Below are 22,578 nucleotides of genomic sequence, written 5' to 3' on the forward strand. Positions count from 1 at the left end.
TGGCCACCAGCATGGATGGGCAGCAGGTTTCCTGAGACTGACCCGACCGCTTCCTGCAGCCCCCACCTCCTCACTTGGGCTCTCCTAGCTCCCATGGGGACATGTTTGGTGGGGCGGCCTCCCTGTGCATCCCACACCTCCAGTGTCCCTGACCTAAGTACTCTTGAGGCACAGGAACCAGCCTGAGTTGTTGGCTGCCTCTGTGGGGGACGGTGGCGGGGGGGGGGGGCACTGGGGGAGGCCGGACGAGTCTCACCGGGTGGGCCGGCCCAGGCCACTTCCTCTCTTTGTTGTGCCTGTGCTTTCTTTTCCTTCTGAGACTTAACTTGAAGACGACGTCACCCTCACCAGCAGTTTGTGGAGTCCTTTGCTGCGGCTGAGCCTGCCCCACTGCCAAGATGATTCTGACACTGCTGCTTGGCCTCGGAGGGCCCCTGGGCTGGGGGCTGCTGGGGGCCTCGGCCCAGGGCACAGGTAGCGGGCTCTCGGATCCACAAAATCCAAGGCCGCCTGGGGTCTGGAGGGCGGAGGCTGAGGACACCGGCAGGGACCCCAGCAGACGGTAAGAAGGACCTCGACCTTGGGGGAGGTCATGTACCTGATCCAAGTCCCAGCTCAGCCAGGACAGGTCTCTCGGGACCCCAGCTACCCATCTGTGAAATGACCTACAACTATCTACCTGCTGGGCCAGCTGTGAGGCTGAATGAGGTGCCAGGTGCCAGGCTCCTTTCAAGAGGCCACCCCGAGGCAGCCCGGACTGGGCACCACAGGAGCTTCCCTGCCTGGCCCATGGCAGGGAATGGACCTGGAGGTCGGGCAGGAGCATTTCTTGCCACCAACCACTTAGCTTGGGGTGATGAGGGGCAGTAGTTCCAGAAGTTTCCAGCTGGCCTGGCAATGGCTCCTGTTCTTCGAAGTAAGTAAACTCTTGACAGTTGAGCCTAGGTGAGGCTGGCCTGGCCTAAGTCATAGAAGACAGACGCTCCTGGGGACTGGATTTTTGTCTGATTGCCCCCAGGGGACTGGCGTGGGCCCTCAGGCCGAGGGACAGGCAGCGAGCAGACAGGGTGCTCTGCTCTATTTCCAGAACAAGGAGGAGGCCATGGCGTCCAGGGAGCTCCGCTTCAGTGCCCCTCTGGAAATGGGTAGGATGGTCTTGGGACCGAACCAGGACACCATTTTCCAGCCTTGTATTTGTCCGGGCCCTGGGGCCCCCTGCCGATAAGGTGCTTGGCCTGTGGGTCCCTCCTTCGGGTCCTCCACTGTCAGAGCAGCAGGTCCTTTACTGGGTCCGTCTCGGGCTAGTCACCTTGCCAAGTGTTATCTCAGCGAATCCTCCCAACAGCCCGGGTTGCCGCGGAGCCCGAGGCTCAGAGAGACTAAGCAGCTGCCACAAGATCACACAGCTAAGGAGATCTAGAAACCACGATCTAAGTCTGACTTCAGAGCTCATGCTCTGGTCCCTGAGCACCCAGAGGCAGCCCCAACCCCCAGATGTGCCTAATATGTGTACCGCACCCCTGACCACACACACGCACAAACCAGACTTGGTAAGAGTGTTTATATGGTGAGGGTGAAAGGGGTCAATGTACACCCACCCACAGTCTTCCATTCGGCTCTCTGAGATTCACTGTCACGTTGGCTTACAGAATGAATCCACCTGGGACAGTTCTATACAGCTCTGACGCTTCAAGGTGAATGTGTTTGTTGGACACTTTCCCGAAAGCAGATTTGCCCATGGAGAGGAAAGAATAAGCAAGTGCACGCCGACTCTCAGTGAGGGAGGGGCTGGCCAAGTGGGGAGCCTCCCCATCTCTGCCCCGCCACCAGGCCGGCTCAGTGCTGGATGGTGCGGGTGATTCTTGGTGGGGGACTCCAGCCACCCAACTCTGATTTCAGGTCCAAGAACCAAGCCTCCTTTCCCCAAAGCCACTAGCTCCATGCCCCTTTCTTTGGGCTGCCTGCTTCTTTTTGATAAAAGAGAGGCTCAGGGTTCCAGGTGGATCAGAAGAAGGTAGGAGACATTCCTCTTTTTCCACACCCCCTTGGCTATGGGGAGGGACTTGTGGGCTGCCCCATGGAGCTCACTCATCCATTCCCTGGTCGGTCCCAGTGTGTGCAGAGCATGTGCGGATGTACATAGAAGGGCGTCCCAGCCCAGGAATACCCCGGTCCCAGGGGAACCTTGGGGGGTCCCAGCAGGCCTGCTGGGTCTCCTGCCCACAACCCAGAAGCTGTGGTCCCCACAGGCCCAGCCCAGGTTGTCAAGGCCTCCGGAGGGGCTGGTGTGAAAGGAAGGAAATGCTGCTCAGCTTCCTCGGGCTGATTGCTTCCCGTGCTCTGTGAAGGGAGAGGCGGAAATGGTGCTCCAGCCTCCCTCCTGCAACAGGGGGAAGGGGAGGTGGGGCCTGGCAGCATCAGGGACAAGCCTGGTGGACCCTCAGCCCCTGGCTGCCAGAACCAGGCCTCCCAGCCTGCATTTGCCCCCCCCCCACACCTGTTTCTGGCAGACCCTGGACATGGGCTCAGATTAGACTATTTCCAAGGAGAAGTTCTAACAGAACAATTTGGTGCCAGATGCCACGTCCCAGGGTGGAGGCCGGACATGGTTGGGTGCTTCCCACGGCTCTGGGACCCCCAGCAACATGTGTATTTGGACTCCGTGGGGAGGTGGCTCTTTCGATGCTCCCCGATTTTGGTGGGAGTGGAATTGAGCAGCGGCGGTTTAGCAGGTGGGCTCCTCAGAGCCCGCACTAGCTCCCCCTGCAGGGCTGAGCCTGCGTTGAGGACCAAGCTGAGCCCTGGGCAAGGTGCCCCATCTCCACACTGCAGTGACAAGGCAGCTCCCTCGGCTCTCTCCCTGCTGTGAGGCTCAGAGGAATGGGGACGCCACCCAGCTCCTAAGTGACAGGTCAGAGCATCCAGTGGGCTGCAAATCCCGGGTACCCACTGTCCTGTCCCCCCAGGATGGGCGGTAGTATAGGAGAGGCTGCTCCCAGCAGTCCAGCTGGCCCTGCCTGCTGGCATCAGCTTCTCTTGGCCCACGCACAAGTAGCATCTGTGATGGGGTGCAGCTGAGCTCTGGTGGCCCAGGGGAGGCCTGCACATGGCTGGAGGTCACACAGGACGGACGGAGCCCAGGCCACGCATCACGGCCGTGGCTGCACCTCCTGCACCTGTTCCTGCCGTCAGAAGTACAGGGCCCTGGGCGCACTCGGGGAACCCCCACTCTGGACATCGAGTGGGCCTCAGGTTCCTCTGCCAAAGCCCCTTTCCAGCTCAAAGACAAAGCCCCACAAATTCTCCCCTGGAGTGGTCGTATTCAAGGCCGCATTTGAGGTCTCAGAAAGCAAGAGTGCAGAGAACACGCCCTCCTTCCCCAGAAAGACGGAAGGGGCTGTCAGAGGTGGGCTCTATTGGCAGTGAAGTGTCCCAGTGGACAGTGGCAGTGGCACATCCATAATTCGGGGGGCTCCAGCTCACAGACCTCTCCCTGCTGGAAGCTGGCTCAGCCTCCCCCATAGCCCCTCTCTCTGTCCCAAGGGAGGGGCCAGAGGTGGCAATCTTCTTCACATTGCCAGGACTGGGGAGGGGGGAAGGGCCTTGCTCACAGTCACCCTGAGCCCAGGAAGGGGGACTGTAGGGGGGCGCCCAGGTTTCTGAGCTCGCATTAGAAGCTCCAAAGGGGCCAGCACTCTCCTGACTGGGGCAAAGCCTCAGGTGGAGGCCATGTCAAAGGCCCAGGGCAGCCCAAACCCGCTAGAGGATCCCTGCACTCATTTCTAGGCTGGCCCCAGGGGATGAGGGCACAAAGGGGGTGCACAACAATGGGAGCTTCAGGGAGCCGGGCTGGGGGCTCAGGCTCGGAGGGCCAGCATGCAGCTGCCAGGAGCTGGAGGAAACCAAAGCAAAGGTCAGGAATGTTCCCAGGGCTTCTGGGCCAGCGGCCTGTACTATGCCAAGGGGATAGGGCTGCCAAGGGTGGGGGGTGGAGGAGCGTGGGCAGGGAGAATAGTTGGAGCCTGAGGTTTGGGCAGGTCAGGAGAGAAAGTTCCTGGGCAGGAAGGGTGGGCGGCACCGCTTCCGGTTCCAGGAGCTCGAGGTGGAAAGTCCCAGTCACTGGCTGGCAGGCTGGACCAGACCCAGCTCGCATGGGCACAGGCCTTCTGGACCCTCCACAGCAGTTCAGAGGGTGAGCAATGAACAGAACTTTGTTTTGAGTGGGTGTTTCTCAACCTCGGCACTACTGGCATTTGGAACTGGCTAATTCTTGGCCGTGGGGGTGCTGGGCTGTGCTGTGTGCATTGCGAGGTGTTCGGCAGCATTCTCGGTCTCTGGGCATTAGATGCCAGCTTCACGGCCACCCTCCCAGTGGAGGAAGTCCCTTCCCCCCACCATCCACTGCCCCCCCGCCCCACTGAGAACCACTGGTTAGAGAAATGATTTTCCCCAGACCCATGTTCCAGCATTTCCATGGGACCCAGGGTGGGGGTAGGGTGGAGGCTGGCGTTTCTGGTCCTGGAACAGTCTGTGCAGGTGGCCGTCTCACCCTTGGTCCCTAAACTCTGGGCCCAGCACTGTCACAGTCGCTCTTTCCGCTCTGAGTGAACATTCTTTGCCTAAAGTCAGGGCCCGCTCCATGGGCACGTGACCTGAGCCGTCACACAGGGCGTGCCCACAGAAGGGCCCCACACTTGGTTTAATCTCTATTGTTGTCCCACGTTGTCATTTTGCACTGGACACTACGAATTATGTAGTCAGTCTCGTGTAAAATATTTATTCTCTCTCCCTTTATGGAAAAACTGTGCTCACCCTCTGGGTTGGAGTCAAACCTTCTGCAAAGTTGGTTGAGACAGTCAGAAGCCCCTGCCCCCACTGGTCCCCAAAGGCAATGCTTTGAACTCTTTAGGTGAATCCTTTGGCATTTACCCACATCTCTAACTAACATGTTTATATTGCTACTTTTTGGGACATAGCATTATCCGTGATTCAGCTCTCAGTCCCACTTCATACTCCAACCCCAACATGCATGCATAGGCGTGCAAGAATGTGTGCACGTGCATGCGTGGTCACACACACACGCACTGCCTATCCATCATCCTCCCATATTGTCATTTTGAGTGTTTACATTTATACGACTATGTATGCTACTCAGAGTGAAGACTTGGAAAAAACCTATGAATCCTCCCTCCCCCCCCCGCCAGCCCGCACACTTCATATTTTTGGTCTTCCCTGGAATAAACAACTGTCTTTATTTTTTTGTTTCTTTGGCTTCGTTCCCTGTGTCTGTCACTACTCAATCCTAAACTCTTGGCCACTTGGCCACATCTGCTCTCCCCTTTCATCCGTGTCCGGTGTTTGACCACCTGTGTCTTCTCAGTGACATCGCTCTCAGAGCCCCAGCTGTGCTCCAGTCTGGACACTGGCCCCACACCCACTGCCCATCACTGTACTGGGCTCTCCTTCCCCCCGACTCCCTCCTGGAACGTCTGTCTCCTGAGGCCATTCCTTCCTCGTGCTTGGTTCTCTGGCCTGTGTTGGTGTAGTACCTCCAGCACAATGGTACTCTGTCCTCGGCTGTGACTTAGGATGATCCAGAGAGTTTTAAAAATGTTGATGCTCAGGCCACAATCCCAGAGACTCTTGCTTCATTGACCTGGAGTGGAGCCCAGAGGTTCTTCTTTATAAAGTGCTATACTTTTGAGGGGTTTTGATGGCAAGATTGCAAACCACTGTTCTAGTAGCTCCCTGATGAGGGGTCCTGGGTGTGCAAGGTTTTGAAATCTGATTTGTTGAAAAATGTCTTTATTCTGCTCTCTACACTTTGATTGATAGTTAGGCTGAGTATAGGATTCTAAATTGGAAATATTTTCCTTCTGTATTTTTTTAAAGATTTTATTTATTTATTTATTTATTTGAGCGGGGTAGGGGCAGTGTGAGCAGGGAGAGGGACAAGCAGACTCCGCACAGAACATGAAGCCCAGTGCGGGGCTTGATTTCACAACCCTGAGATCATGACTGGAACCGAAACCAAGAGTCAGACACTTAACTGACTGAGCCGCCCGGGTGCCCCCATTGCATATTTTGAAGGCAGTTCTCCACTGTGTTCTAGTTTCCAGTGTTGCTGTTGAGGGGTTCAAGGCCGTTCTAAGTGCTAATGTGTGTGTGTGTGTGTGTGTGTGTGTGTGTGTGTTGATTTTTCTCTCTAGAAAGAATAGAATTATTTTCATTTCCAGAGTTCTAAAATTTCATGATGATATTGAGTTTTTCCATCATATTGAAGGTAACTGGTGGACCCTTTGAATCTGGAGGTTCAAGCCCTTCACTTCTGTAATATTTGATTTTTTTCATCAACGATTTCCTCACGCTCTTCTCTTTCTGGAACTCCTATTATTTGGATGCTAGATTTCCAGGATCTATTTCTCTGATCTTTCCTCTCCTGTTTTCTCTTTCTCTCTTTGCTCTTTTCTTAGGAAAATTTCTCTAACTTTACCCTCTAACATTTCTTTTAAACCTCCTTTGCGTTTCTACTGTGATATTTTTAATTTCCAAGGGTCCTTTTCATTCTCTGAATGTTCTTCCACTTTTAAAGTAGCTTCCTGTTCTTCCTTGGATGTAGTAAATTCTGTCATAGATCTGGGGCTATTATTACAAATTCGATGGACTTCTCTTCTCTGCCCAGTGTTGGTTTTGTCCAAGTTGATTTTTTTTTCCGATTGCTTGTTTTTGACCTCCCTCTTTTGTACTAGAGATTTTTCTCAGGAGTCATCTTGGACATCTGCCCACTTGAGAGTAGACAGACTAAGAAGCTGATTGGAAGCTGGGTGAACGGATGGAGCTTTCTGACCTCGTTTGTCATAATATGTTCTGCTGGGCTATTTCACTGGGGGAGCCCCTGATGTTATTGTTTTTTAGCTCTTTCCTCTTGAGTGGGGTCATTTTCCTGACAAGCTTTTTCAGTCTGCTACCAAGAGGGTAAAATCTGCCCACCAGGCTTTTAGGAGCCAAGTGGGAAATCAGACTGGGGGTCCTCAGCTTTCAAAACAGATATGGTCACTCAATCCCCCTCAATCCTTCCCCTGCCCTACCCCTATCCCGTGTGCCTGGCAGCCCCAGGACAGAGACCAGCTCCAGAGAGTAAGATCTCAGCCCGATGGCCCCTCCATCTCCAAGGCCCTGAACACGGCCCCCTAATATCTGACAAGTGTGGCCATTCCTCTCCATACCCACCGCCATTACCCATGGAACCTGCCAGCATCTTCCACCTAGATCCCTGACACAGCCACCTACCTATACCTTGCCCCTTCTTGTCCTTTCTGTACCCAGGAACCAGGGTGGCTCTGTCATGTCACTTCCCTGCTCAAGCCCCCCCCGCCCCGCCCCAAACACACACACCTTTCTGTGCTTTCAGGACATGGTCCAGCTCCTCAGCTAGCACTCAGACCTCCACAGCCTGGCTTGTCTACCTCTGCAGCTCTTCTCTGGCCCAGCCCCTGCATTTCAGCGGGCCAGAACCTCTACCACAGCCCCTGGTGCCAAATTATCACCTCCTTCTGAAAGTCCCCCCAGCTACCACCTTCCACACCATCTGAGATTGCTTGCTTTTTCCTGGGGACGCTGGAGGGGAGGTCTATTCCTCCATATTGGCGCTGAGTGCTGCTGAGCTTTAGCCCAGCACCCAATCCCAAGAGGTGCTGAGCTGAGTTGAGCCATGGAAGTCACTGCCGCTTGCAACTCTGGAGAGCTCCGTTCTGGGAGCTAATTACCAGGCGAAGGACCCTCTGACATATTCTACTGAGCCCTTCAAGGCTGTCACTGGACCAGTGAGCTGGGGCTGTGCCAGCCATGAGCACCCCTGCTCCTGGTCATTTGCAACCACACACACTGGTAAAGGGCAGAGATGGAGAGGCTACCCCTCGGGTGTTCAGGATGCTGAATGTGACCCCCTAAGCACCCTGTAGGACCTTGCCCAGAGAAGGGACTGCTCAGCTCAGCTGCATTCTCCCACAACTGTTTGAAAGCCCACTTCCATAATGGCCATCACGGGGAGTGGCCAGGGAGCAGGTGCCCTCCCCGCAGCCTGCTTGGTGTGAGGAAACCTGTGAGTGGTGATGGGGCAGGGCAGCAGGGTTCACTGAGCACTTGTCAGGAGCCAGGCCCTTGATACTCATCCGCACACCTGGAGGAGGGTATTATCATCTCCAGCTGAGGAATGGGCAAGGGGGAGCTCCGTAAGTGCCTCCCTCAAGGTCACACAGACGGAGTGTGAAGGGTTTGAACCCAGGACCCTCCAGCCCCAGCAGCACTGTGCTGCCTCCCTGGTACCAAGAGAAACAGGGAGAGGCCCTCCTGGCTCCGTGGGTCATTTTGCTGTGTGATTTCAGGGCTGCTCTCCAGCCTCTCTGTGCTGGCCCCTGCTCGAGGGCCTTCCTGGAAGGCGGTAGAGTAGATGCCCTCGCAGGAGGGTTTGTGGAGCTTTTGTCCTGGAGTCGAGGGATGAATAATGCAGAGTGCTCCCCTCTCAAGCTAATGGATTCTAGAATCCCGGGCATGGGGTGGGGCCGGAAGGCAGGGGTGGTGCGCTGGCTCCACTGTTGACCTCTAGGAAGGGTCCTGTGGGACCTGGGCGTGGCTCGGCAGCCCTCTCCTCTGGCTTGTTTTTCCAGTAACTGGTGCCCTTACCAGAAATCCAGGCTGGTCACCTTTGTAGCTGCTTGCAAAACGGAGAAATTCCTCGTCCACTCACAGCAGCCATGTCCACAGGGGACTCCGGACTGCCAGAAAGTCAAAGTCATGTGAGTGGGGGCAGGATGGGGCAGGGCGGGCCATCCATCCAAGGCCCATGCTGGCTCACCCTGGAGTCACTGAACTGGCCCCTCTTTCCCCAGGTATCGCATGGCACACAAGCCACTGTACCAGGTCAAGCAGAAGGTGCTGGCCTCCGTGGCCTGGAGGTGCTGCCCCGGCTATGCAGGCCCTGACTGCCAGCACCACGGTAGGGCTCCCCGGGGCTCCCGCCCCTCCAACCTCTGACCCCAGAGGTCAGGCAGTTCCTCTGACCCGTGGGGTCGCTATCTGTTGCCTCTTCTCCACAGATCCCACGGCAGTCCCTGAGCCTGAAGATCTAGGTGATGGCCTCCAGGAGCCTTGGGATGGGCCAGTCGGCTTTGAACCTGGTATGCTGCTTCCCTAGAAGGTGCAGGAAGGGCAGGCAGGCAGAAAGAACACATGTGCCCAGGCCCTTTCTCTTCTGATAGGGTGGTACCGTTTCAGGAAAACTCTGTGCCCAGAATCAGCAGGGGCCCTTCCGTGGCTCTGTATCAGCCTACCCCCACACCAAGGAGGCCAGAGTCACAGGGCCCTCTGTTACTACCTGCTGGCTAAGCACCACACCCTTTTCCTTGACTCCATTTTCTGAGAAGGACAGCTTCATCTGGCACCTTCCCTGACCCTTGAATGGCACAAGATCCCATGGCCTGGAAGAAACTTTCCCACATGTGTCCTACCGAGGCCGGGAAGTCATACTATCCTTGGTCTAGAGTCAGCACAGAACCACTAAGAGGCACCATTTGTGAGGCCTTTCAAGGCTGGGCCACGTTCGGGATGGCAGATGAGTTTCATCATGTGGTGAACTTATCTTTTGACAACGGCTGCCTCAAATGATGTTGAGAGGCCATGTCCACACAGCTGAGGAGGAAAGTGTGCCGTGATTGATTAGTCATGTCTGCTATGGGTGCTGGGATGAGGGGGAGGGCTCATGCGCCTGCATTTCCCCTTCTGGAGCTAAAGGCTGCTAGACTCGGAGGACATCAGCACATACCTCCCTGATATTTCCATCTGAACCTGGAAATTTCCTTCTCTGTACCTCCTGATCTGCCCAGGCCTGGGGAGTTAGACCTCCACACTTCTCTCTCATGTGTCTTCAGGCCACCCGGCAGCTGAGCTCAGCAACATCATGGAGCAGCAGGAACGCTTGCTGGGAGATCTCCAGAATGACATTCACCAGGTGGCAGATGGCCTCCCGGGCCAGTGGAAGGCCCTGGCAAGCAATCTCACAGCTGCCACGATCGAGGCAAATCAGACAGAGCCTGGTGAGTGTCAGGCTCCAGGGGCTGAGGCAGAGCCTGCTCATACCCGAGGGGACGAGAGGAAGGCCCAAATCTCAGAGGACCCCCCCGCCCAGTCCTTGCCCGGGGAGGGGTGTCTGCTCCTGCAGGGCTTGTGTAAAAGCATGTCTCTGTTGCAGAGGCGCCTGGCAGATCCTTGGAGCAAGTGCTACTGCCCCACGTGGACGCCTTCCTACAGGTGCATTTCAGCCCCATTTGGAGGAGCCTCAACCAAAGCCTGCACAGCCTCTCCCAAGCCATAAGAAACCTGTCTCTTGATGTGGAGGCCAACCAACAGGCCATCAAGGGGGTCCAGGAGAGCTCAGTGGCCAGGGCTGACTTCCAGGAGCTTGGGGCCAAATTTGAGAGCAAGGTACAGGAGAACGCCCAGAGGGTCGGGCAGCTGAGGCAGGACGTGGAGGAACGCATGCACGCCCAGCACCTCTCCCTGCAGCAGTCGCTCTCCGAGGTCGAGGCGGACGTGGATGCCAAGTTGAAGAGGTTCGTTAAGGCCCAGGAGCCCGTCGGGGCCAATGGCAGCCTGGTCCCAGCCGCGGCAGGGGCCGGGGCCAGGCCGGAGCCGGAGAGCCTGCAGGCCAGGCTGGGCCAGCTGCAGAGGAACCTGTCGGCGCTGCACACGGCCGCCGGCCGCAGGGAAGAGGAGTTACAGAGCACCCTGGCGGACATGAGGGCCACCCTGGCGCAGCACGTGGATGAGATCAAGGAGCTGTATTCGGAGTCCGATGAGACCTTCGATCAGATCAGCAAGGTGGAGCGGCAGCTGGAGGAGCTGCAGGTGAACCACACGGCGCTGCGTGAGCTGCGCGTCATCCTGATGGAGAAGTCGCTGATCATGGAGGAGAACAAGGAGGAGATGGAGCGGCAGCTCCTGGAGCTCAACCTCACCCTCCAGCACCTGCAGGGCGGCCACGCCGACCTCATCAAGTACGTCAAGGACTGCAACTGCCAGAAGCTCTACTTCGACCTGGACGTCATCCGCGAGGGCCAGAGGGACACCACGCGCGCCCTGGAGGAGGCGCAGGTGAGCCTGGACGAGCGGCACCAGCGCGACGGCTCGTCCCTGCAGGCCCTGAGCGGCACGGTGGCGGCGCTGTCGCGGGCGGTGGACGCGCAGCGGGCGGAGGGCGAGCGGGCGCGGGCCGACGGGGCGCGGCTGCGGAGCCAGCTGCGGGCGCTGGACAGCGAGGCGAGCGCGCTGCGGGCGGCGCACGGGGAGATGCGGGCCGAGGTGGGCCAGCTGCACAGTTACTTCACGGCCCTGCTGGACGACGCGCTGCGGCACGAGGCCGTGCTGGCCGCCCTTTTCGGGGAGGAGGTGATGGAGCAGATGGCGGAGGAGGCGCCCGACCCGCTGCCCCTGCGCTACGAGCAGATCCGCGCCGGCCTGCGGGACGCCGCCAGCGGGCTGCGGGAGCAGGCGCTCGCCTGGGACGCGCTGGCCGCGCGGGTGGCCGCTCTGGAGCGGGCGGCGGGGGCTGGCGGGCCCACCCCGGCCGGGCTGGCGCAGGAGCTGGAGCGCCTGGACGCCGACCTCCGGCGGGTGGGCCGGTGCTGCGAGGCTTCGGGGGCCTCCCCCCTCAACCGCTCCCTCGAGGGCCTCCACGAGGCACTGGCCGCCACCGAGCGCGACTTGGAGCAGCACCAGCGCCTCTTCCACAGCCTCTTCGGAAACTTCCAAGGGCTTGTGGCTGCCAACGTCAGCCTGGACCTGGGGAAGCTGCAGACCATGCTGAGCAGGAAAGGGAAGAAGCAGAAGGGTCTGGAAGCTCCCCGGAGGAGGGACAGGAAGCAAGCAGAGACTTGGGCGGATAAGCCTGTCCAAGGGCCGGTGCTCTGGGAGGCAGGTGAGTTCCGGAGCTGCGGGAGGCGGGGTGGGCCTGGGCTGTCTGCTGGCAGCTCTTCCGCCTCTAAGAACGCGAGGTGAAAGAGAATGGGGAGACGGAGGGTCAGGACGACTCAGGGCCGGCTTTGCCCTGATCCCCCTTTCATGCAGGGCCAGAGGCCTCTTATGGTACCTGAAGTATAAGCAGGTAGAAGTCACAAGAGCCAAATGTCAGTGAGCGGGCAGAGGCCCGCCATGGAATGTTTGAGGCTCCTAGATATACGGCTGGCCACTGCCGCTGCACCTGTAGAGCGGGCGGGGGAAGCCTCCCCTTCCTGCCAGCCTCAGCACCCCCATCGCAGCTCTTCCTGTCCTCCCGACTTCACCCTGTGCATCTTTAATCAGCTCCCCTGCATACAAATACGTGAACGGGGGCTGGTGTGGCCTACCATGGGCAGTACCCCGCACGAGGGGAATCCAGGGGAAGGCCTTGGGCCCTGAAGGGAGCTCGTTGTGCTGCCATAGTTGGCCCATCTTGCGGCTCTGCACCAGGTCTCCTTTCTCGGCCTTTGCTATGTTGAGTCATCATAAAGCCCAACGGCAGTCGTCACTGCTGTCCTCCCTGCAGCTCAGTCAGGGGAACTGTCCCGTTCACACAGGTAGCAAGTGGCACAGGGAGCCCTGAACCCTGTCCAAGCTGTCTCTAGGGTGCTAGCTCTTCCCCCGTGAGCAGGGGCCCTGGGCCTGGGCAGCCGGCTTGGAGCCTGGCCCGCCCCTCTCTGAGTGTGTCCCTGGGAAAGGGACCCCTAGACTTCGTGCCCCAGGTGATTCTCCCCTGCCAGAGAGGCTGGCCTCGGGGCTCCGGCCACCTCCTCATCCAGACACAGGACCGGGTGCAAGGCCGCCATCTGGGCTGTCTATACCCCGGTGTAGCCTGGCATGTGGGAAGTCTGAGGCCCGGCTGAGGATGCCACCGCAAGCTCTCCCTGCTCCTGCCGACTCTCCATCCCGGCCCTGGAGGCCTGGGGGCCTGGGGGCGGTGGACAGAGCACAGTCTCTAGCACCACTTACTCATCTCAGTTTCTTCCTCTGTAAAATGGGAGAATCGCTACCTACGTCGAAGACTTGTTGTGAAGACTAGCAGGTACATTTACTGAATACCTGACATAAGGGCTAACATTTAGTAGAAACCAGTCAGCGTTTCCCCGTTTCCCCAGCATTTTCAGGGACAAGGCTCTGTCTGCCTGCACTAATTCATCCAGCATTTTTCTCCTGCGTGTGGTACAAGGCCTCAATTGCCTGAGGGTTTAGGTGTCTGAGTTTACCACTGCAATAGTTTATTTCAAAAAATGTTTTTCCTTAAAAATAAAAATTCCCGCTTATTTGTCTTGTAGAAAGACCACAAGTCTTGAATTTGTGCCCTGCAGGGAAGGCCACTCTCAGTTTACCTGCTAGCGAAATGAGAGAAGCACAACACTTGAGCCTTCTGAGGGGCAGGTTGGGCCCAGGGGCCGGTGGGGTCGGCCTGGAAGGCGGGACTGAGCGGCCGGCAGGCTGGCTGCAACGGGTGCAGAGAGAGCCAAGTACCGGCAGAGGGCGCGCTGGGCGGGCATCCCTTGGGCTGGGCGAGCGCCCCACCTCCTGGCTGCTGGGGGAACTACAGAGCCAGCCGCGGGCCTTTGACGGGACACAACCTTAACTACAAATGGGAAGGTTATTCCAAACTCTCCAATTCTCAGAAAATCTTCCAGAACTAAAGAAGCGCAAAATTTTGACATTCACAAGACTATTGCTGGACCGGGAGCCAAAGAGCTGGGGCTGTAGGTGGGATTAAGGCACTAACCACGATGCAAATTTCCCCTCCTTTAGGCCTCGCTTGGTTTTATCCCCTAAGAAGAAACAGGGAGTTTGGTCTCAACCAAGAGACACAGAGAGAGAGATACAGAGAGACACACAGAGAGTTGAGGGAGCCCATGGGGAACATGACCTCGTCGGTGCCAGGGCCAGTTTCATGGCCAGAACCCCCTGGGACTCACCCTTCCCGTTTCCTGGCTCTGTCCCCCACCCCGCCTGAGAGTCATGGCCAAGTAGCTGCGTTGGCTTCTTCCTCACTGTACACTCGCCCTCTACACGGAGCGGCTCCCTCTGGCTGCACACCTGCACCTGTGTTCTCTTCATCTCGCTTGTCCTCCCATGGCTGGCTAAAATGCTTTTTTACGTGGGAAGAGCACTGGAAATCAGGAGATCCAAGGACAGCTCCCAGTGTGGTAATTTATTATCTGTGTCTTCTGGAGCTGGCTTTCCCTTTCTGGGCCCATTTCCCCATCAGTAACCCTAGGGCTCTGTGCAAGTTTGAAAACATTAAGATGACCCACTTGAAGAGTTTTCTTGTCCGGTCCCACTTGCTCTTCTCTCTCCAAGGTCCCATGCCAGACATCCAGTAGGAAGGATCCTGCAGTGTTCTTTCTTTCACCAGTGTTAGCATTATTACCTGGAGGATAGGTAGTATTTTCTTTCTTGCCCTTGGGTATCTCAAGATCCCCAGGAGGTGGCAGTCGTGTGGGAGTCAGAGACCCGGGTGCCTGCCCCGTCTTGCCCTTGGCAAGCCACGCAGCTTTGGACAACCAGTGAAGCACTCAAGACTCAAGGTTTCCTCGGCGGCGGGGGGGGGGGGGGGGTGGCGGTGGGGGTGGGGAGGGTACTTACCTCTCAGGATGTTGGAAGGAAAGGGGAACAAATGAAAAAGGGCTTTTTAAAAATGTACACTTGTAGAGACAACCGATTCGTATTTTCCTTCCTCTCAATTAGTGACCCAGTGAGTGTTGGCCTGTTGGCTACCACTCTCTGAGGCCACTATTGGGAACACCTGGGTTATCTAGAAATAGTGACCTATTCCTACCGTTAATAAGGTGAGAAGGGCAGGTCTCAGGGTTTGGTTTCCCACCAGGGGGAGTGAGAGACAGTCACTGAGCACGTTCCTCCTGCATTCCAGGCACCCCTGTGGCCTTCTATGCCGGCTTTTCAGAAGGCACAGCTGCGCTGCAGACGGTCAAGTTCAATGCCACTTACATCAACATTGGCAGCAGCTACTTCCCTGAACATGGCTACTTCCGAGCCCCGGAGCGTGGTGTCTATCTTTTTGCGGTGAGCGTTGAATTTGGCCCAGGGTCAGGCGCCGGGCAGCTGGTGTTTGGAGGTCACCATCAAACTCCTGTCAGTTCCACCGAGGAGGGGAGGGGCAGCATGGCCACGACCTTCGCTATGGCCGAGCTGCAGAAAGGCGAGAGGGTGTGGTTTGAGTTAACCCAGGGATCAGTCATCAAGAGAAACCCACCAGGCACTGCATTCGGGGGATTCCTGATGTTCAAGACCTGAACGCCGGGCACAGCCCTGACCAGACGTCGTGGACTCACCCAGCTCTCCTTGGCCTGGAGCTCTGGCCAGGGTTGGTCTGGAGACCATCCAATTGGTCTAGTTCTTCCTGGAAAACTTCTGCAAAGACGATGCGGTATTTGGGGCCTTCCTCTAGATGCACTGGGTTTGGCTATTTCTTAATGACGAGAAGAACTGGAAGGCTTCTGTCTGGGCAGAACCTGGCCCGGGGAAGTGTGAACCTTAGCTTGGCGTGCCGTCTGAGGCAGGATGGCATTGTGGGCTTCAGCTCTTTGCCACACCCTGGGTCCTGCAGCTTCTTTGGTGTGTTGCTCCTCCTGTGGTTGGAAACTTTAGAACTTTCTCCCACTTCTTCTCCCTAATCTTATGCTAGAAAATCATTCCTCCCCTGAAGGACTATGTTTAAAATGGAGGTGACATCTTGGACAATGCTGGAAACCAGTCTCTACCCACTGCAGGGCAGTAGGAGAAAACCGACCTGTTTGGCTTCTATTAGAAATGGGGACAAAGGCCTCGTTGAGTTAACCAAAGGAAACAAAATTCTCTTTCCCTCAGGTTCGATCCTTCCTTGAATTTATCTGTAATCTTAATTCCACTTCTTTTTCTCCTTGCCTCCTGATAAAGGCCAGGACATGCCAAAACATGAACTAAAATGTGTACAGCCTTCACCCTTTTTACTTCCTCCACTCGCTGATGACCATCCTCATTCTCATGAGCATCTCTAACCAGTAAGGAGGCTGAGGGAGGGGAAGGACGATTGTCAAAATCTGCTTCGGTAACGATCAGCTCTGGAATAAAGCAATGCCCTTCAAATCTCGGCCTGGTTTATTTATGGAGAGCGGAGAGAGTCGGTAGAGGAGGTAGAAATATGGGACAAAATGAAACGATTTGGCATAAATGTGACTCTCACGACTCCAGGCTGCATTTGACTTCACAGTGCCAGTAACTTCTACATGACACGTGCCTCCACAGCGGGCAGCGGTGAGAATACTTGGTCAGACAGAAACACTTCGGAGTTGCAACTGTTCCCGCAGTATCGGGGTAGGGTTTTCAAAACATTGCAGTCCCTGGAGCAAACAGGCTTGCGAGAGCAGCCGTCTGGTGGTTAGGGCGTGTTTGTGTTGTGGTAGCCAGGTATCCCGTGTGCGTTGAACATACTCTTCTGCGTAACAAAACTGGATTGGACTGGGCAGTGAAAAAGGACAGGAGTTGGTCGTCAGGGCTCACAAGGTCTCAGCCCTTCTCCTTGTTTCCTAAGGGTCATTAATTCAAACAGTTGTCCCCCAGAACTTATTTCCCGCTAAGCTTTGTGTGCTCGATAAGCTAAAACATCAGCGTTAAAAGGAGGAGTGTGCCAGACCGCTCTGGCGCTGACAGTAAATCACCACCTCTTGAACTTTTTCCATCTGTGGTATGAGGCAGTTGGTCTCATAGCTTTCATTAAGTATCTTGGTGTTTTATTATCTTGACCACAGGGTTGACTCTGGCCTTCCTGCCCTTCCCCCCGGCCAGGGCCTCTTGCCGGCTGCAGCTCTCAGCTGCCGAGATTAATGGCAACCCAAGGCACGATGTACTGGGGCCGTTCTTGACCGAAGGTTGGAGAGCAGGTAGCCCGTCGCCCTGGCTGCTAGAAAGACCTTGCCATGTCTTCCTTCTGCTCCATCTTGCTCTTACTGGTCAAGCTGTACCGATGACTAAGTGGAGATCTGAGGGTGGTGTGGTCTTACCATCTAAGATTTTCGCTTGGAATGGCTTGCACATAATAAGCAGAGTGAATTGATCTCCATAAGGGGCACCTGCGCCCTGCTGCTCACATGGCCACTGCTTTTTTTTTTTTTTAAGATTTTATTTATTTATTTGACAGAGAGAGACAGTGAGAGCAGGAACACAAGCAGGGGGAGTGGGAGAGGGAGAAGCAGGCTTCCCGCTGAGCAGGGAGCCCGATGCGGGACTCGATCCCAGGACCCTGGGATCATGACCCAAGCCGAAGGCAGACGGCTAACGACCGAGCCACCCAGGCGCCCATGGCCACTGCTCTTAACAGGGTTATGAATGCAAGCACAACCGGTAAACTTGGCCAGCAGCGTGGACGAGTCACTCCAGAAGTTTTTGGGATGAGAACTAGAGAAACAATGGTTCTTTTAAATAGGATGCTTTCCATTCAACAAAACCAACTTCACAAAACCTTAATATCCAGTTTAAGTGCAAATTTCCTGTTTAAACACTTCTATAATGAGGACACCAGATTAACAAGAATTCTAAAGTTCACTTGACAGGTTTATCTCCACTAAGGCATCTAATATCTCTGGGTGCAGACTCTGCCAGTGCTCCCTGAATAGACCCCCGGTTACCCAGGCCAATGTTAGGACACCCTTCACTTGTGGCATCCAGAACAAGGCAATGGACTGAGCACAGAGTGGTATCATACCTCCCCAGATCTGATGGAGAAACGGATTCAAAAATGATACTGAAAAACAAAGGGTACCATAAGCCAATTTTCATAATTTCTGTAAAATGGGAAGTAGAAGGGATCAACTAACTATAAAATGAAATAGCAGCAGGAAACCATAACCCAAAACATTTGAGACTGTTGGAGATGGGAGCGATTTCAGGGGAACGCCAAGCTCAAACTCAGCCGCTAACATGCTTGGGGGGAGTGAGTGGAGGAGGAGCAGCCGAGGGGCAGCCCTAGCGGGTCCTGGCTGTCACCTGCCCCTGCTAAGTGGCTAGCAGCGGTGGCCTGTGCCCAGAGTCGGGCAGGACAGGTCCATCCTGGGCCCCCAGCTGCAGGCGGCTACGGACTCTCTGGAGGCAGGAAGCTCCCAGACGACATGGACAACCTAACCGAAGTCAGGGCCCGCGGCTGTCAGTCCAGAGGTGTGTCCCCACACACAACATAATGCCAAAGTATCACCTGACCTCTGCTTTTATTTCAGAAACAATTTGTAGTTTAGGAACATTGTGGAGAGGATATGCATGGTCTGTAAACAATGTTTCTGAAAGCTCTCCTTTCCTCTCATGCTCTGCCACTCTGCTGGTATCCCAGGACATTTGTCTTGAAAACATCCACAGCTCCAGTCCAGCTCTAGCCTGAGCAGGATTGCTCCATCCTCCTCTGTCAAGAAAGCTCCCCCAGACCTGGCCTAACAATGACAAAACTTGCTGAGGTGGCGGGGGGCGGGGAGGGGGAGGTAAATACGTGGAGTGGGAAAAGCCTGAATCCTAGGCAAGAAGAAAGGAGCACTGCTTAATTGTTCCTTTAAGAAACTGCTGTTGCCCCATCACTTCTTGATAAAAACAGGAAGCCGAGGAACACAGAACTGAGGGGAGCAGGGGTTCACCAAATACAAAGGCGAGCAACTATGCCAAAGTGCCAAACATTTGTGGAAAACTAGTGTCATGAAGAAGAGGATCCAAAACTCAAAAAACTGAACATTTTGGAATATACACATCTCTAGAAACAATACAGGAAACTGGAAATCTTACTTGCCACTTAGGTCCTGGCCTCTAAATACCATCCTTCCTGAGGGAATCAGAGAGCCTTGGAGAAATGGCTGACTCCATGGCTGGGGCAGGGAAACTACCAGATGCCCTTGGAACATCTTTTAAGTGCCAAAAAGTAAGAAGTGCTCAAGAAAAGATGAGCACGTGGAAAAAGGACTCAAGAGCCAACTTGATGAGCTTCCAGTGGCCAAGTCTGGATCAATTTGAGCATCAGAACAAATAATGACCTAATAGACTCTAACTCATTGCATAGAATAAGAATCCATGAGTTCCTACTGATAACAAAAAAATAAACAAGAGAAGACAGACCTCTCCCTTACAGAATGCCAATTAATAAATGTAGATGTAATAATGCAAGTAGAAAATCACTACTTTGTAAGCACTGATTCACATTAGAATTACCAATGGCTAGAACAGTCTCAAATTATCTCCGTAACATAGTAATTACAAAGGGTGTACCACCACTTTACAGTAAAGAAACGTTTCACCTTGAACAAGGGATTGACAGTGATTAATTAATAATGGGACATCATTAATAATGAGACATGCGCCATGGCGTCCCAATGGGATGCCCTGAGGACACAAGTATGTCCACAGAAACTCTGGCCTTTCACTCTAGAAAATGTATCACAAAAAAAACAAACTGGAGAACTGTTTCAGATTAAAGAATGAGACATGACAACTAAATGCAATGCAAGATCCCTGACAGACTCTGGACCTGGGAAATGTGCTCTCAACGACTTTATTAGAACTGGGAAAGGTCTGCAGAGTATGGTATTGCCAATGATTGTTATGGTATCAATGTCAACTTTTCTGATTTTGGAAAATCATATGTAACTGGTTTTGTAATGGAATATCCCTGAAGTACTTAGAGGCACGAGCTCTGTAATCCAAGTAGTTCAGAAGTGGTTATGTGCGTGTGCTCAAACATTCCAACACCGCGCCTTTATAATTCTTATACACACACACAAGCAAGGCAGTTGTGGCAAAATGTAATAGTTGATGAATCTGGGTGAAGTGTAAATGGCATTTTTTGTACTTTTCACAACTTTTCTGGAATTTTGAAATTATTTCCAAATAAAAAAAAATTTGGTTGAAATAAACTTAGTAAATGGGCTGAAAAGCAGACGGTAAGACAGATCAGATAACAGACATGTTAAGAAATATGGAAGAAACACCCAGGGGACCTACTATTCATCTCATAGGAATTCTAGAAAGAGTAAAGTAAAAGAACGGAAGGGAGGAAATAAATAGTGGAAATTCCCAGGTTCAAGGAAAGGTTAAAAGTACCCAATCAGTACTAACACAAAGAATACATCTAGACATGGCAAGCTAAACTTCAAAACATCAAAAAGAAAAAGAAAATCCCGTTTTGTTTTTAAGATTTGAGAGAGAGAGCGCACCATCGCAGGAGTGTGCACAAGCGGGGAGGGCGGAGGGGCAGAGGGAGAGAGTCTGAAGCAGACCGCCGAGCACTGAATCCGACGTGGGTCTCGATCTCACAACCTGAGCTGAAACCAAGAGTAAGATGCTCAACCGACTGTGCCACCCAGGCACTCTGAAAATTGTTTCTTGAATGAAAAAAATAAGTTAAATGACAAAGGATTGAATTAGACACACATCAGGCTTCTTACTGGCAACAGGGATCCTGGAAATATCTTCTGTTAGATTCGATCTCCACCCAGTCTAGCCAAGAATGAAGACAGAATCAAATAGTAAGTTTTATTTTTAGGTGTTTGATTGAAATGCCTTCCATTGCAGTATTATTTGTGCCGCAGCCTTTCGGTTCTTTCTTTTTAATGTCTTTCAACGTCTTCTTGGATTTGAGTCCTGCAGCAGAGCGACAGAGAACAGAACGGCAGGTGCACTTCATCACCCTGTCATCAGCCAGATTTTAACTTTGCTTTACAGATGGCTCCCCTCTCATCAACGAAGGCCCTAGTCCTTTCTTCCTCTAGCCTGAAAATACTTGCAACATGAGCATTTTATACCGACTTTTGACTTTTGAATAATGGTAACATTTCCGGTTCCCTATATAAAATTTACGATACGGGAAGCGAGGTGGAGGGAGGAAGCAGCATCTAGAATCACCGTGAACTTCGTTCTGAAAATACATAGGACACTTCAGTGTAAAAGTGATGAGACAAAGGCCAAGAAGATACAGTTCAGAGGAGTTACAGGTAGGCCACATGTTTTCCACCTAAAAACGAGAATCACAATCTCCACCTCCAAGGGCAATCACGGATGAACCTTTCAGCCCTAGCCTCTGCTTCTAGCGGACATATTTTGCGTGTGTACCTTTGCGCCTGAACTAAGTCTCCTCCTTCTGATTTCCAGCTTTCGTTCGGGAGACGTGCCTGTTTCTGCTCTTGCCCTGAGCTCGCAGTATTTAACTCCCTATGACCAGTAGGGGGCCGCTACCATTAAGTGGCCTCTCTGAACACGACCGACTGGCCACCTTCAGTGCGCCGTGTCCACTTGGTCGGGTACTGCCCTGAGGGCTGAAGCAAGGCTTTCTAGGAACATGCATCTAACTTTAGTGCCAGAAAAGGTCCGTGCACTAGCAGCAGGGAGACAGTTCTCCAAGTGAATGAAGATTTAATGTCTAAATTAGCATCTGCCTGAAATTACCTACAAGAATTAGATTATTCTGGAAGAACAGTGTCCTCATTTCTTAATGTCTTCTCTACTAATACTACTAATAATATTAAAGAAACCTTGGAAATTGTCACTATTCCAACCAGTCAGTGAGAGTAACAGATTATGCTGGGAAGGAAAAATGAATATATTGATCCAGGTTTGGGGTCAACCTTTTACAGACAGAAGGAAAGCTACAAGTATTTGACAGGCCCAGGAAATCCCTGATTCTTTACCAAGCTGCACTGAGTGTGCATGCTCTTCTTTCAAGAAACCATCTTACGGGACACTAAACAGGGGTTCCTGTGAAGAATCTCTAACAAGCTATTCCCAAACATGCATTTTTCGGGGGGGAGACATCAACTAGTCCCAAATCTTTTATGATGATTTAGTATGTCCAGCTGCCTAAGGCATCCCAAGGTTTGCTGACGGAGTGAATAGACACACAACCGGAAACAGCTCTGATAGGTGCTGATACTAAGTGCAGGAGGGGAGAGGATACTGTTGCAGAACAGAGGGCAAGCTACCTTCCGCCCTGAAGTTTCAGCTTTTCACAAAGTATTTGCTGCAGCAGGAACACAGTAAAGCTGGATAAATGGATTCCATGACGATAAGTAACAGAAACCAGGCGCTATGCTAGCAGAGAGAGAAGGAAATTGGAAGCAATGACCTGTCCAAGTCATGAGATGAACACTCTTGACACGAGTAGGAGTGTGCAAGAGAAACCCTCTGGGCAGTAATACAGCCACACTTAGCAAGAACCTTAGACTATTTTTCATCTTAAATAATCTTAAAAGTTCCTGTCCACTAGTCCCACTTTCAGGAATGTAATCTAAGACAATAAATTTATGATTTAAAAGATTTATGTACAAGGGGGGCGCCTGGGTGGCTCAGTTGGTTGGGCGACTGCCTTCGGCTCGGGTCATGATCCTGGAGGCCCGGGATCGAGTCCCACATCGGGCTCCCTGCTCGGCGGGGAGTCTGCTTCTCCCTCTGACCCTCTTCCCTCTCGTGCTCTCTATCTCTCATTCTCTCTCTCTCACATAAATAAAATCTTTAAAAAAAAAGATTTATGTACAAGGATGTTCAATACGT

The 22,578-nt window shown here is 53.6% G+C and overlaps 1 protein-coding gene across 7 annotated transcripts; it reads left to right on the forward strand.

The window, feature by feature from the left end:
* The first annotated feature begins 302 nt into the window (after positions 1–302).
* Positions 303–16,155, forward strand: MMRN2 (multimerin 2). Of its 7 annotated transcripts, XM_073878694.1 has the most exons (10): positions 425–562; positions 1,088–1,145; positions 1,650–1,694; positions 1,900–4,192; positions 8,667–8,795; positions 8,889–8,995; positions 9,096–9,176; positions 9,927–10,091; positions 10,247–11,971; positions 14,942–16,155. In XM_073878694.1, the coding sequence occupies exons 4-10, from the start codon at positions 3,801–3,803 to the stop codon at positions 15,322–15,324; spliced, it is 2,982 nt and encodes a 993-aa protein (XP_073734795.1). In that variant the 5' UTR covers positions 425–562; positions 1,088–1,145; positions 1,650–1,694; positions 1,900–3,800; the 3' UTR covers positions 15,325–16,155. The 7 variants fall into 7 exon arrangements, with proteins under 7 accessions (XP_025736591.1, XP_073734795.1, XP_073734794.1 ...); XM_073878693.1 differs by having other exon boundaries at positions 1,088–1,694; XM_073878697.1 differs by having other exon boundaries at positions 1,088–1,694; positions 15,967–16,155.
* Positions 16,156–22,578: the final 6,423 nt, after the last annotated feature.

This window comes from Callorhinus ursinus, unplaced genomic scaffold, assembly GCF_003265705.2.
Source record: "Callorhinus ursinus isolate GAN/ISIS: 27379988/994484 unplaced genomic scaffold, GSC_fseal_2.0 scaffold31, whole genome shotgun sequence".
Classification (NCBI taxonomy): Eukaryota; Metazoa; Chordata; class Mammalia; order Carnivora; family Otariidae; genus Callorhinus; species Callorhinus ursinus.

Bases quoted from the DNA above. Each gene is read 5' to 3' on its own strand.
- MMRN2 (XM_073878693.1), top strand. From the start codon at position 3,801: ATGAGGGCACAAAGGGGGTGCACAACAATGGGAGCTTCAGGGAGCCGG. The intron at 8,796-8,888 runs GTGAGTGGGGGC...CTCTTTCCCCAG, and splicing joins TGCCAGAAAGTCAAAGTCAT to GTATCGCATGGCACACAAGC. The intron at 9,177-9,926 runs GTATGCTGCTTC...ATGTGTCTTCAG, and splicing joins GCCAGTCGGCTTTGAACCTG to GCCACCCGGCAGCTGAGCTC.